Raw genomic sequence first — 14,216 nt, forward strand, 5'->3', positions numbered from 1 at the left:
GGTTTTCAAGTGTTGTGTGAGGACTAGGTGAACTCCATTCACCTTGTTGTACCTTAAATATTTTTTTCACAGAAGTCCTATTTACTTGTATTCATATTTACCATGTATGCCATGGCAAGTTTTTCAAATGTTGCTTTAGCATGCTTTAGAAAGTAATTCAAGGAGGCATTGTAGTTTGTTTTGTGAAGGAAGTCAGACCAGGCTGCAGTGATTCCTTCTGGTTTTATAAGCCAGGATCCTCTCTGAACAAATTTAGTAACACAACCCTAGCAGTGAATACAAACAACGTCTTACACCTTTAATATGCCTATAATAAGCTAATATATATAACAATGCTAATATATAATAATATACAGCCAAATGGTAATGTTTTAAAGCCATCTCTTTTGGTTAATGCAAGTGTTCACCTAATTTCAGTAACTTGCACAGAGACCCCTTAATATTCTTGTCTCAAATTAAAATATATGTTTGTGTCAAAATCATGCAGAAAACAATGAGTGGGTGTTTTCAACAGTCAGGCTTAAATATTTGAAAAACTGAGACTCTGACAGATGCATCTATGATAAAATTTTCCATTGCACTGCTGGTGTCATTAGCATGATAGCAGTGGTATAACCTCATTTGAGTTATTAACTTTGCCACATCAATTATTCAAAGGTTGATAGGGAAGACTGGTCATTTATGTATCCTACACTTACAGAAAAAAAAGCAGTTGTGTTATGTCAAATTGACACTACATGGCTCTCATCAGCACAGAAGGAATCTGTAAATATTAAATTCTGCTGTTCAGTATATAAAGAGAAATACAACCTCCCCATACTGCAGTATGGATTGGTATTAGCAATGATGAACAGGGGGCAAGCAAGACAGCCAGAGACTTCACAGATATTTTCTGCCAGGATAGGAATGGTGACTCACAAATCTTACACTGCATTCCAAGCTATAGAGAGGAATGAATCTTAGCAGACAGGTTTCTGTGTGCTTCCCAGGAGCACGACTGCTCCCAGTTCATCTGCAATCCTATCTCTTTCCACCCCGAGACCCTGTCCTATTCTGTTTTCTCTCACCTTGCCAGTTACAGATTTTTATGCTGCTAGAAAGGAGTGGAGGAAAAAAAAAGGAAAAAAGCCTAAAAAAAGAGAGTTTAATCATTTTAGTTCTCATACCTATCTTAGCAAAGATGTTAACCTTCTTAGAACTGTAACTTTGGAAAAATTCCTGATGGTCCCACCTACAATGGAGTTTGTTAATTCCATTAAATGCAACCTGTCTGGAAATCAGCTGCTGAGATCTTGAAACTATTTACCAAAATGTGCCAACTGAAACTTTTCAAAGATTTTCAACTTGACTGGAAAGAAACAGATTTAGAAAGAGATGGCAAAGATAGATCCTGAGACAGTGAATTTATTTCTCTCATCAAATTTCAAGCTTCTTCTCCGAAACTCTGGCAACACAGATCTTCCTCCAAAAAGCATCAAGGGTTTCTGGTGGGTGAGGGTTTTTTGTTTTTCTACCCAGAGAAGGTGGTTTTCTCCAATCTTGTTTCAAAGGCAGCACAGGAACTAATAAAATAAACTAGAATAACCATGAAAATTTTACTCTCATTTCTTTTTCTTTCTTCAGAGATAGGAGATATCTTTGTGAATGTGATTCATTTGTGTTTTTCTTAAATTCAACCTGAAGCTCTTATGCTGAGTGCTACATAGGTATGATAGAATAGGAAGGAAAGTGAGTGGGCCATACAGAATGAAGGATAAGAAAGTGGTGAACAAATATAAGTCCATTTTTTTTAACAGCTAGTTTCCCACAGTCAAACCACCAAAAAGTATTTTGGGTATTTCCAACAGAAAAGCTGTCAAAGGATGGGCCAAAAATTAGAAAATAGCCCCCTGCACAGAAAAACAAAGCCCATATAGAGCAATAAAGCCACATGATTCAGTGGTTTGTCAGATATGTAACAGCTGCAATATTTTCTTTCCCTTTTAATTTTTATATTTAAATAATTTGACTAGAATACTCACCTTTCTCCCTAAAGCCCAACATCCCTATTCTCATTTAACAAGTCCCTCTAACTTGAAAATACTCCGAAGTCCACATATCCAAAAGGTGACCTACAGGCATACACTACCCATAAGGGGAAATCAGCACACTGATCTGGGTAGTCCAACAAAGTACCAAACTGAAATGGCACGCAAAACCTTCAAAATAAGAAAGTCTTCAACACACAGGTTGTGGAAGCAGCATGTCTTGCTACAGAAATGCTCACGTGCTTTTTTATCACATCTAAAATCTGTCACCAGTAGTCCACTACTCACTGGGTATGGTTATACAGTCAATAGTATATACAACTAAAATCCTACCCCTATTAAAGCAAAGATTATCAGGATAAAATAAGACTTAACAGTGAAGCATAACAGAATGAGTTTTTAAATTAAACGAGACAAAAATAATTCTGCAGAGCATTTGGGCCATCATCAAAATAACTGGAGGAAAAAAATCAGGGAAAAAATAAAATCAAGAGAAACATCCACAAGGACAATGAGGGGGCTTAATAGCCATCACAAGGCTAGTAAATAAACATAGTCTAGGGTAACTTGGCTTTCTTGTTGCTTGTTTTATTTTGTTGAGATGGGTTAGAGCTTTTTTAATTTTCCATTTTGTCAACAAAACTGGTGAAAATACTTTGAGTGGGAGGTAAAGGAAATCACTGACAGCATAGGACATGATTATTTTTTCTTCAAGAAATATAAAAAACCTGCAAAAAACAGATTAGGTATACATGTAAAAGACTATGAAACTTTAAGTAAGTATCAACTTTTTAAAATAGACATAAAAGAAAAAGCACTGATAATTTGAATTTAACAAAGCATAACAGAGGCATCTACATAAACTGATATCCTTTTTGAAGATTACATAAGGATATTTATGGTCTCAATTTCTTCATGCTTATCAACACCTAAAACCACATTCCAAACCCAGATATTTTTCACCAAAAGAGGTGAATCTCAGATGTATCCCAGCTGAGAATTTCAGGGTTCTTTCAATGGGATTAGGCACAGTGATTTTTGCATGCAGATTTTGGTTTGTGAAAGTACATTTTTTCACTTTATTTAACTCAGAGGTAGCTCTTTATTACACTTTTGTTTCCACTTTTAGTGCAAAAATGAAAATACTTCAGTAGCATATTTTCATCCACAACACACATGTGGGTAAGTGCAGTAGCTACTTCAAACATGTGGAATGAAACTGACTTATCTCTTCCTTATCCTTTCACTGATAAACTGGCTCCTTCAAACTGACAGTTTTACAGACATTTGCAAGAACATAAAAGAAAATGCAAATAGATCATCTGTCTAGCACCCTTACAGTGAAGTCTTATTGTTTATTCAAGGTCCCCAAGGGTCTAAACAAATAGTGTCTCGAGCAATAAAATAATGTTTAAAAACTCTTTGTGCAAGATCCTTATGCTTTTGCATGTGCACTTGCAAACTGCACTTGGCAATGCACAAACAGTACATGATAATTTACTTTGAGAGGAGACGGAGATGAGGTATAAAAAACTCAGAGTTGAATTAAATGACCGTATCTCTTAATTTTGTACAACAGACCTACCCTACATAAATGCACCAGTGCCCTTGGGAGAAGAGGTATCAAGCAAAATAATGAGCTCATTCAAGAATACACTTCCAGGACTGGAAGTGCACAATGCAAGACTACAACAAAAGGTTTTACAAGCTAATATAAGGGATCTGTTACATAAACACATCTGTAGGCTAAACCAAAACAGATTTTTATGAAACAATGGTGAAAACTTAAGAGAAGCGGCTTTAAAACAGTTTTTATATTGACATAGTATGAAGTAATTTTCATTGCATATTATCAGAATTGGTGGTTTTCTAAAGTGCCATCCTGCTCTGGTAACTAGCCTTCAACTCCTGTCACAGTTCAGTTGGAATTCTTTTTGAAATAATTACTATAATCCAGTGAATTGCATGAACAACCTCTGCACTGATGGTAACCAACTTCATTATCATTTTTCTTTATCTTGTCTCCTCTTAATTTATTTTATTGCATGACTTCAAGTTCATTTTCACCTATGTATAAAAATCAATGAATACCATTAATCTTTGCAAAACAAGCCAACTGCTGCAGAAAATTTACATTTTCCTATGTATCGGACTAGAATTCAGGAGTCAAAACTCCGTTTTTACCCACTGTTACTGTTTATCCTAGTGTTTCTTCTAAGCATTTACTTCCTTTGTCACCTTACTTTTTGACATGGTTTTGTTTACAACTTCGCAATTTGGAGAACAGCTTGTCCAGAGAAGAAAAAATCCTGTAAATAACTGTGTGTGGCTCAGAGGCAAAACAAGTGAAACTCAAAGAACTTTAAGTAGAAAGGGGAGGAAGCAGGCAACAGAAACTGAATGGAACTTCTCAGTGTTTTTCTATATTCAGAATGTCAGTGAGAACAAGACACAATTCACTCCTCAGAGTTTTCATATCCCCTCTTCATGTAAATTGTATTTGAACAACCATTTGGAAACTGAATCATGAAAGCCTCAAGACTGAATTAAGGGCACTAATAAAACACATGTGAAATCCTTTGAGTACATAAACAGAGAAACTCAGTGCATCAGAGAAAACAGTGGGAGTGCAAACTGCAAAGCATTTTTAAAAATTGTCACCACTTCAGAACATTGTGACTGTAATGGAAACATTTAAAAGGAAAACTGACAAACAAAAATACAGGCGTCCTGCTGGCACGTTCCCAATAACTTAGGCAGCTCTGCCAAGTCCTGCCTGTCCAAATATTAGTCTTTTCTTAGCAGTAGCCCTTCCTGAACACAGCATGTGTAAAACCTCTGCATCACATCACACATCCAGCCTGTGAGACAACCCAAGGAAGAAACAACTCCAGTGAATTCACCCTTCTTATACTACTACCAGCAAAGATACCCTTTTGTTCAATTTATACCCTCAGTGGTAGGCAACAAATTATCAGCTCAAGAGGGGGCCCCCAGGTTTATCTTCTCCGTTCATTTCCAAGATTCCAGCAAACCAACAACGCAAATACGAGCCATCAGCAACAAACCGATGGGGTAGTTCAGACCACAAAGGGCACATCTGTGTTCAAGAAAGGCTTTTTGTACTATGCTATATTTTGCAGATTGAATGAGTAAAGGTGAAGAAACTTCTGCAAAAAGGCTAGAGTGTCTGAAGCCAGAACATGTTTTCATCCCCTTTTGAAGTATCAGAGGGACAGAGTGAGCTTGGATGGCTCTTTCCAACCCATCAACACTCTGTATTTGGTAGGCCAAGATACGTCACAATCCGTGTGATATGGGAGCACCTAAGCACCAAGTATCTGAGATGCTCACAACCCGTGAGCTACAGGCAAGATGCAAACTTCAGGAAAAATTATTGGGAAGGAAGCTGACGAATTCTGAGCACACACAAATGGCAATGGAAGCATCTGGAACCACACAGAGTGATATTGCAACACAAAACCTACCTTGACCAAGCAATTCTAACATCACATCTACAGGTGGAGGATGACCACATACTATGTAAAACTTATTCCCAAACTGAGTGTTTCCACACATTACTATTAGAACACTATCACCTGCTATTTAATCCTATTTCAATGTCTGCATACCACTTTCCCCATTTTGCACTAAATCTTCCCAAGGCTTCATCATACAGCATTATGTGCTCATATATTTTACATGCTATATATTATATATATTAAAATAAATTATATATGTAATTAATATATATTATATATAGTTATTACTTGTATATATAGTGTATATATAATTATATATGCTACCAATTTTTTAAATTTATCAAAAAATGTATATAAAACTCACTTTTAAAAAAAACTTATGAGATGTTTTTTAATATAAGAATAATGTCTAACAGCCTTCTATTCAAACATGAATTAGCCTCAAATTTATATTCACTAAATAAGCCACTACCTAATCTCAGTTCTTTTCAAAAAAAAAAGGTTTAATTTATTTCTTAATTGTGAAAGTAAACAGACTTATTGAGTGTTAGCTGAAAAAATAAGAACAATGTAGATTCTCTGCTGCATGAAACTAAAAATTAATGAAAGAATATGTGATTTGAATTCAGGAAAATTATAGTAATTATATTTTTGTTTGATAGGAAGCTTGCTTATTACTACTTCCATATTCTAATAAAAAACAAATTAAGGCCTTATAGAGAATTTGATCTCAAACTGAAATGTGTGCAATTTACATGAGCAACATTAAATGTAAACCACTCCAACTCTGCAAGATTTTTGTTTCCATGCCATTATTTTACACAGGAAAAAAGAAACAGTCTCATGTTTTAATCTGTTTAAGGCATGATTTCATTTATTCCTTTATTTTTTATTTTAATTAATTATATTGCCAATCTAAACATGTCTATTTTTAATCCTGATTAGTTTCTTTTTATGCATATCAGTTCAGATTACATGTCCAATTTTTGCCAAAACTTCCAGACATGATGGAAGTCACTGTTATAAACTGCATTAGTATTGTTTATTGTCTGGATTTTTCATACATTCTACAGGCACAGAAGCACTTTTTTTTTTGGTCTATACGTTCCTAAAAGATGACTAAATCTGAAAATCAATGTTCTTCTGTTTTGTTTTTATTAAAAGCAAGTGAATACCTACTTCAGAAATTGTAATAGTTAAGCCTACAACTAAGCTGGGTTGATCAGTCAGAAGTTAACAAATTAGCAATTATTTTAAACAATTTTAATGTAGGTGAGGTTTTACTACTTCTAAAACAGATTAGCTGCTCAGAACCAATCTTCCCCAAAGAACTGTGACATTTCAAAATACTGCTAATTCCACTACTTCAAATATTACTCCTACACTAATATCTCCTGCAGTTTTGGTGGCAAAATGGATTCTCCCTTTCCCAAAGAGTAAGAACATACTGTATTTCAATAGCTCCTCTTTTACTTTAAAATAACTGGAACAATACCTTTTTGATTTTCCCAAGAAATGGAATGGGCAGTTGAAGACGGGAACAAATACCTTCCAGACACACAAGTAGAGGGGACATGGTAATAGACCACGGTATTTTTCCCCCATTTCTTGCACTTTGGATGTAAGTTCACAAAACCAGCAAGCAAGAAACTCAAACATTGAAAAAAAAAAAAAACCACCAATAATCAGGCACAGCTTGAGATTTCCTTGATTAAGATCCAAATCATTTGTAAGTCTTGAAGTCAAACTTCATGGGCAAAAAGATCCTACACAGCCTTGTGATTCAGACAAGGCTAAATAGAAAAGCATGGCTTTGACATATCATTTAAGGTTAAACATCATTTATCTCACACAGAACAACCGGAGAGACCAAGGGTTCAAAGGAACACTTGCTTATAAACAACCTACTCCACTTTGTCCCCACTGAAAAAACTGTCCAAAGCAATTGGTTTAGCATCAACACTGAATTTGACCTCAGGCTAAACCTATGGAAACACTTGGCTATAATTTCCAGTTCTACTTTGCACTAGCACATATACCTGGTCAAACACCCCAGAATTTATAAATAAGCTTACACTTTACATTATTAATGTGTAATAAAAAATAGTCTTTAGAATACACCATCTTTATACTACATACAAATTAATACAGCATGATTGCTCTATCAAAACAGTGAAAAATCTTGAAATTAAGACAAATATTGCTCAGACGGTTGCATTTGTTGCAACATTAGTACTTTTTTCTAATAGTACTATTTTTGTAATTTTTTCTTTATTTTATTTGTATTCAGACCAAATGGGGATGCAAATAGAAGCAAGAGAAAAAGTTGTTTCTATTAAGGTTTCTTAATTTAACCCTTACTTACCAGGAGATTCTCCTGACAAATCTGGGGCTTGGGCTGAATCTAAAGAAGAAACCACACTGACAGCATTTGTAGGAGTACCAATAGCAGCTGTAGAAGAGGAAATGCTTGATTTCTTCGTTGGTACAACAACACTCCTAGGTGAAGATAAAAAGTTAGTAAATTATACTGTATGTGAAGGCTCACACTACTCTAATCCTTTTTATGCATCTAGCACTTGTATTACCATGTCCTGCAAAAGTTCCTTTGCTTTCCTACTTTCTTTTTCAATCATCTTTTGTAGGCCACCTTAACCTAAGGACACTTCACTTGTTGATGGTACACTTTTTTTTGCTATGCTTTAATATCTCATCCACTTCCACAGAACCCCTGACTAAAACCGCAAAGTTAGAAGATCACCAGGATAAGGGTTTAGCAACGAGGCTTTTCTTTGCACCTCTGTTTGCCCAAAATCTGGTTTAAACTTCAGGCAACTATTTACAAAAGATGTGGCAGTATTCAACTTGAAGGTGAATTATCAATGCTGAAGGGTGCATTGACAGTCTTTTACTCCAGGTATTCTAATGCAGAACAGAAGACTGACTGAAGAAGGATATACTATACCATAGCTAAAAACTTCCTAATACATCTACATGCACATACAAATTCACACATCTTAAAAATACAGCTAAGGCATGAATTTAAGATATCTTGCCAATCAAGTTTTATTTATATAACAAATCAAAATATTCCTTGGAGTTAAGAGAAAACCTCCATATTTTACACAAGCTAAATGTCAGGCCTTATAGTCAGCATTAAAGACTATGTCAGAGGAAAAGATACAAAGTGACAAGTTAGGCATGGAAATTTATCTGACACGTTACAAAGACATGTACTTATGCTATTCTGATTTCAATTAAATTGCAGTACTTCATTCTAAATACCTAAAAGGCCTTGTTAAGCATACGTTAAAGGCATTTTTAATTGCAAGTTAGCTCCATAAACATGCAAAACCCCAGCTAATGAGGTAAAGAGTACAGCTGATATATAATGTACTCCCACTGCAGCGCTTACTTTTAATTACCTGGTGTTAACCATAAGCTGAAGATCTTCAACATTCAATTTATTTAATCACATCTTTTGTTGACAGTAATACAACTACACACTGAAAGTATTCCCTTAATATCTTTAAAATATTCATTTTCTAAATAAAGTAACTCAGAAACTTGACCTTAATTCAGGTGTGAGGACGACCAAAGAAGTTCTTTCTAATATTTTTAAAACAGTTCTTGCTGGAATGGGGAAAGGAGGACTGTATTTGACTCCCTTCTTCAGTCACAGGATATCAAAGGATGTCACAGAAGCTACACCACCTTACTGATTAAATCAGCCCTCGTCAAAGGCCAGAGTAGGCAGGCACCATACTTGGAGGCCATACATGTCATATCATTATAAGGGTGACTGCTAATGTTAACTAGTCACTAAAAAAGTAGAAGCAACAACACCTGAGCCCCAAATCAAGATATTGTGCCTAAACCATGAATTTTGCTCATATGCTCATGTCTGTTTCCCTGAAACATGAACAGTGAGCTAAGAAATAGGTCATATATTTAGAGTGCTTTTAAAATTATTGTCACATTATCAATTAATTTTGCACCACACAGGTACAAGAAGGGGGTCTTTCACTCGATATCCTGTGATATTCACTGCCTGGAAATTGCTCCTACTATTCTATAACACACATTCAAACACCTGGAAGGGGTTAGGAAATGAATACAAGTTTACAGAGTACAAATGCATCCACATACAGTAAAATTTGGGACATTTTTCCAATCTTCACAATTCATCACTGAAGCCCAGGAGTATTCCTCTAGAGATTTTAAGTCCTTTAACTGTACAGATATCCAGCTCAAGAAATACTAATCAATAATATTAAACCCAAAAATGTACGACTTCTCATTATAAATATATGTCTGTTCAGGTGGACTCCATAAGACCTTGGTGCATGATCTAGAGAAATTCGTTTGCACACCAAGTTACAGAAATAATCATCCATTTGTTGCTAACTAATACAGACACAATTATATTGAATATAATATATTGGATTTGGAAAAAACGTTTGGTGACAAATTTCAGTGCACATATAGATGGAAATTGTGTACACATAGGTTATGTCTGCTCAAAAATATATCATTCATGTAAATAATTTTAAATTCGAAGACATCAAGTTACCTTGAGGGTAAAACCAAGTCCTTTAGAGAGGCTTTATGTTTCTAGGGCTAATAGTCAATCAGAATTCTCTCAAATACATCAAATCAGAATGGGTGTGTTCTCTGAATACCTATGAATATCCTGGTTTTACTCTCTGATTCCACTAAGAACCCCAGGAACTACAAAACAGGTGGTATTTAAGTCATAAAGAACACGTCAGAACCACACCATAAAAAATAAAATATATACATGGCAGAATTGTGACCAAATTCAATACTAGAAAATACCTGTTACAGATGAAAATCAAGAAATGAACATGCTGGAAGCATTGAGAAGGCATTTTAGCAGCTCCTCACAAGGCAAGTGACAGCTCTGGAACTACACAGGAGCAAGGATGCCTGGCCTGGAGCAAGGATAGTCGCGTGCAGACAGCTGCTACCTCAACAGTGCTCATCTGCAGCAGTAATGAGGGCAGGCAAAAGAAATCCCAATTCCAAGAGCCTTCTGGCACAACACTACAGTTTATCATTCCTCCCTGTAAACTCCTACTGACCTTCAGTGTGCTTAGGTGGAGATGCACTGAGGGAGTAGTTTCAGCAAGTTGTCAGCATCCCTACAACTACCCAAGGAGAGGTGCATTCAAGCAAACGAATTAAGACTTTTTTGAGTTTTTTCCCCTGCACTGCAACAGGCAGCAGTAAATGACCAGAACAGTCCCTTCTGCCTTTTCAGATCTTTTGTCTTATCTCCTACCTCCCAAACTGTACTAGTTTGGGAATACATGTATAGCTGCTACTCTAATCGTCAGGAACTTATTTTACATGAAGTATATAAAAAAAGGAACTATATTCTAATACTCACTCCCAGTATAATTTTCAGCATCTAGCAATGGCATTCACTACAAGGAAGACACTCAGATTACCAGCACCAGAAGTCTGGCATTTATTCTATTCACAGCTGTAAAGTAGAGATGCTGCCTTTTTTTTTTTTGTTTGATTGTTTTTTTTCTTGTTTTTTTGGTTTTGTTTAGTTTTGGTTTGGTTTTTTTATTACCCAGTATCATTCCTTTTGCTTTGAGTCAAGGAATAAAAATGAATAACTACAGTTTTCAGACTTTGAAATACAAGAGAACATGCTACCATCCCACACTACCTTATAAACAGGACACAGGCAAATGCCTGAGTATTCCAGTGTCACCACATGCTTCGAACAAGAGACCAACTCTCAGAAATTTTTTGAGAGATACACATTGTTTACTATATCCCACTGAAACAGAAGTTCTAGCTTTTAGTTAAAGAATAAGACTTCAACAAATCTACTTCATAAATTCATCATCAAAAAGGTCCTTTTGGACCTTGCACCCTTGAAAGGAAAGAGGGGCATCTCACCGTGGAGCTCAGACTACTTCTGAACAGTATTTTAGATAGTGATCTGGAACAGTCAACAGAAATTATAGCTGGTTTTGAGTCAAAATAAAATAAACAGTATGTCTGGTGAGGAAAGAAGGTCCCTTCCAAGAGTTGTGTCAATTTGATGCACACAGCCAAAAAAAGTGCTGGATATTGTTCAACAGCATGATGCAAGAAAACTCCAAATTGTGAATGCTTCTGGTCTTCTGGTCAGTTGCCATGGCCTTCTGATGCAAAAATCCTTGAATGAGGTCAAGAACCACAAACCAAAACACCCAAGTATCCTGACATACTGACTTTCTATCTGAGCACTGCTGCAGTATTGGTAATGTACTGCCATGGATGTCTTCCCTTTCAACAGGGCAACCGACCAATGTTACAGCTGCGGGATTTGTTTTAGGAGTTTCCACTTCCAGGCCTTCTTCAAAGGTATGAAAGTACAGCTCAGCAATCACATAAAAATATTCATATTTACCACATACTGGAAAAGCAAACTAAGATTTTTGAAGCAAAAACATTGGTTATGTTTCTTTATTTGCATTCTGAAATTCCTATATTTTTTCCTTCCTTGATATTTTCTTTTAATATTTACGTGGAATTGCAAATCTGTTCCAAAGAAATATTTTTCCATTAGCAACCAGTGTTCCTTTGTGTTCTTCTTTTGAAAGATTATTTAAATGCTAATATAAGAAAAAATGAATGCAACTGGCATAAAGAATGAGAGACAGTGGAAAATTGAGTTTAAATATGGTAGCAAATAAACTACACAGAAAACATAACATGTTCAGCATATTATTAAATCAAGTAAATTTGCCAGAACTGTCTTAAAAATTAATGTGCTTTCAACTTCCCTTGAATAATAGAGCACTTGCTTTTAAAGAGTACACAGATAAGACAGTACTTCTTCTGTAGCTAAACTGGTGTTTTCTGAAAAATTAAGTATTGCTACATATGTGAATAAAATATTCATCAACAAGCTGCTTTATATTCTATTTCCTAAATCTACAAAAATAATATATTTTACAAAACATCTGTAATCATGATTAATTTTATCAGAATACATACATTAAGCAACCTCACTCACACAGGGGCAGAGGCATCATGTGGAAAAAAAGCATCAATACATTTTACTCCTTAACATTCACATCAATTAAATTATATTTCTGGGTTACACTTGTATATTAAAACATCCATTATATTAGGTTTCAACTACAGGATAAATAAAATTTTAAAACTGCACAAAAAATATGCTTAAGGTCTCTTGCAAGGAGACTTCAAGCACCATAATAACAACAAGACTTGAGCTGCCTCATTTACATGACTATATTAGATGATTGCCTGTTTTCATTTTAAATAAAATATTTAAGGTTTAAAATAAGAATTTACAGCAGGGGAACTGATAAACATAGGCCATGCATAGTGAGAACCAGCTACCAGAAATACATCCTAGCCAGAAGGTCAGTGTGTTATTAGTCCAAATTATGCTGAAGTGTAAGGAGTCTTCACGTTGCAGACAATTATTCACTGCTGAATGAGCACAGACCACTGGGTGGAACCCTGACTTCCATCACAGACAAAGGCTTATGTAATAATGATCTATTCTGCCAAATTCCATAAGGATTTACTTATTGAACCCTTCCCTGGTTTCAGTTCACTGATTCTTCTGTTTCAATATAAAGATAGAAAATATCTACATCTCCTAAAATTTTAGCATTTTCCCAAGTATTTACTTTTCATTAAGTTGGCAAGTCCCCATTTATTTTTAAATATATTTCAAGTATACAAATTTTCCTTGGGTGTGAGTCAAATATTCCTAATACAACATGAGACAGCCCAAACTGATGACCTCACTGTAATTTAAAAATACTTACATGAGCTCTGATTCCTCCTAACACACAAGAATTTATACTGATTTCATTCTCTTTTTTTTATTTTCTTAGCACTGAAAAGCAATGCAGATGACAGTTTGTCTGTACCCCGACAGGACAATGGTTTTCATTCAAAACCAAAAGAAAATAGCCTTGTTCCAGGCTACCGAAATGATGGCCACTGCAAGACTCCTGTGTAAGAGGCAAAAGATCAATTAAGAGGATCAGAGACTTATTTTTACCTCTATTTTGTGAGCCAGGAAGGCAGCCTGCTATGTCAGTGTCCTTCTATGGGCTCTGCTGTCTGTGGATAATACCATTGTCTTATGTCTCCCTTGAAATATCCAAGGAGAAAGGAAGAATAAGAGACTCTCAAAACCATGAGAGATCAGAGGATGGGAGGAGGGAAAGAGAAGATATATTAGAAAGAATACAATCAATTTTGTAAGAGAACTTTAAAATCATCTTGGCAGGGAGAAGACTTCAAATGGTTTGCCTCTTTGGTCCCTGCAGAATGCAAATTGTTGGTGTGCTGAAAAAGCTGAGCTTTCCATCACAGCACGTCCCTTTATCTAAAGATTCACCATTCTCATATTCTGTCTCTACCAATGCTTGGCAGATTTAATCTTGTCTAAAAATAGTTTATTCTATTTGCATTTAAGGCCCAAATCAATGAAGTCTAAGATGTATCCATTCCATATAAAAAGGGACTTGGATGAAATTTAACTGAAATTACCACAACCAACTACTACAAAGCCTATGTACACCACTAACTGATGAATGAGTAAACACTGGCTAAGCTGAACTAAGCAGCTTATAGATGATGTTCCAAAAATATAAACAAGGTTATTAACATATCTGTTCTGCAAGTTGCAGCA

At 35.5% G+C, this 14,216-nt stretch overlaps 1 protein-coding gene across 6 annotated transcripts in view; it reads right to left on the reverse strand.

Annotated features, from left to right (window-relative positions):
• Positions 1–14,216, reverse strand: part of LRBA (LPS responsive beige-like anchor protein) — a 392,984-nt gene that overhangs the window by 266,668 nt on the left and 112,100 nt on the right. For all 6 annotated transcript variants that reach the window (XM_085579290.1, XM_085579288.1, XM_085579289.1 and 3 more), the window contains one exon: positions 7,875–8,008. In XM_085579290.1, coding sequence (XP_085435416.1) covers positions 7,875–8,008 — 134 coding nt within the window. The remainder of the gene's footprint in view (positions 1–7,874; positions 8,009–14,216) is intronic.

Source organism: Lonchura striata, chromosome 4 (genome assembly GCF_050655825.1).
Source record: "Lonchura striata isolate lonStrDom1 chromosome 4, ASM5065582v1, whole genome shotgun sequence".
Lineage (NCBI taxonomy): Eukaryota > Metazoa > Chordata > Aves > Passeriformes > Estrildidae > Lonchura > Lonchura striata.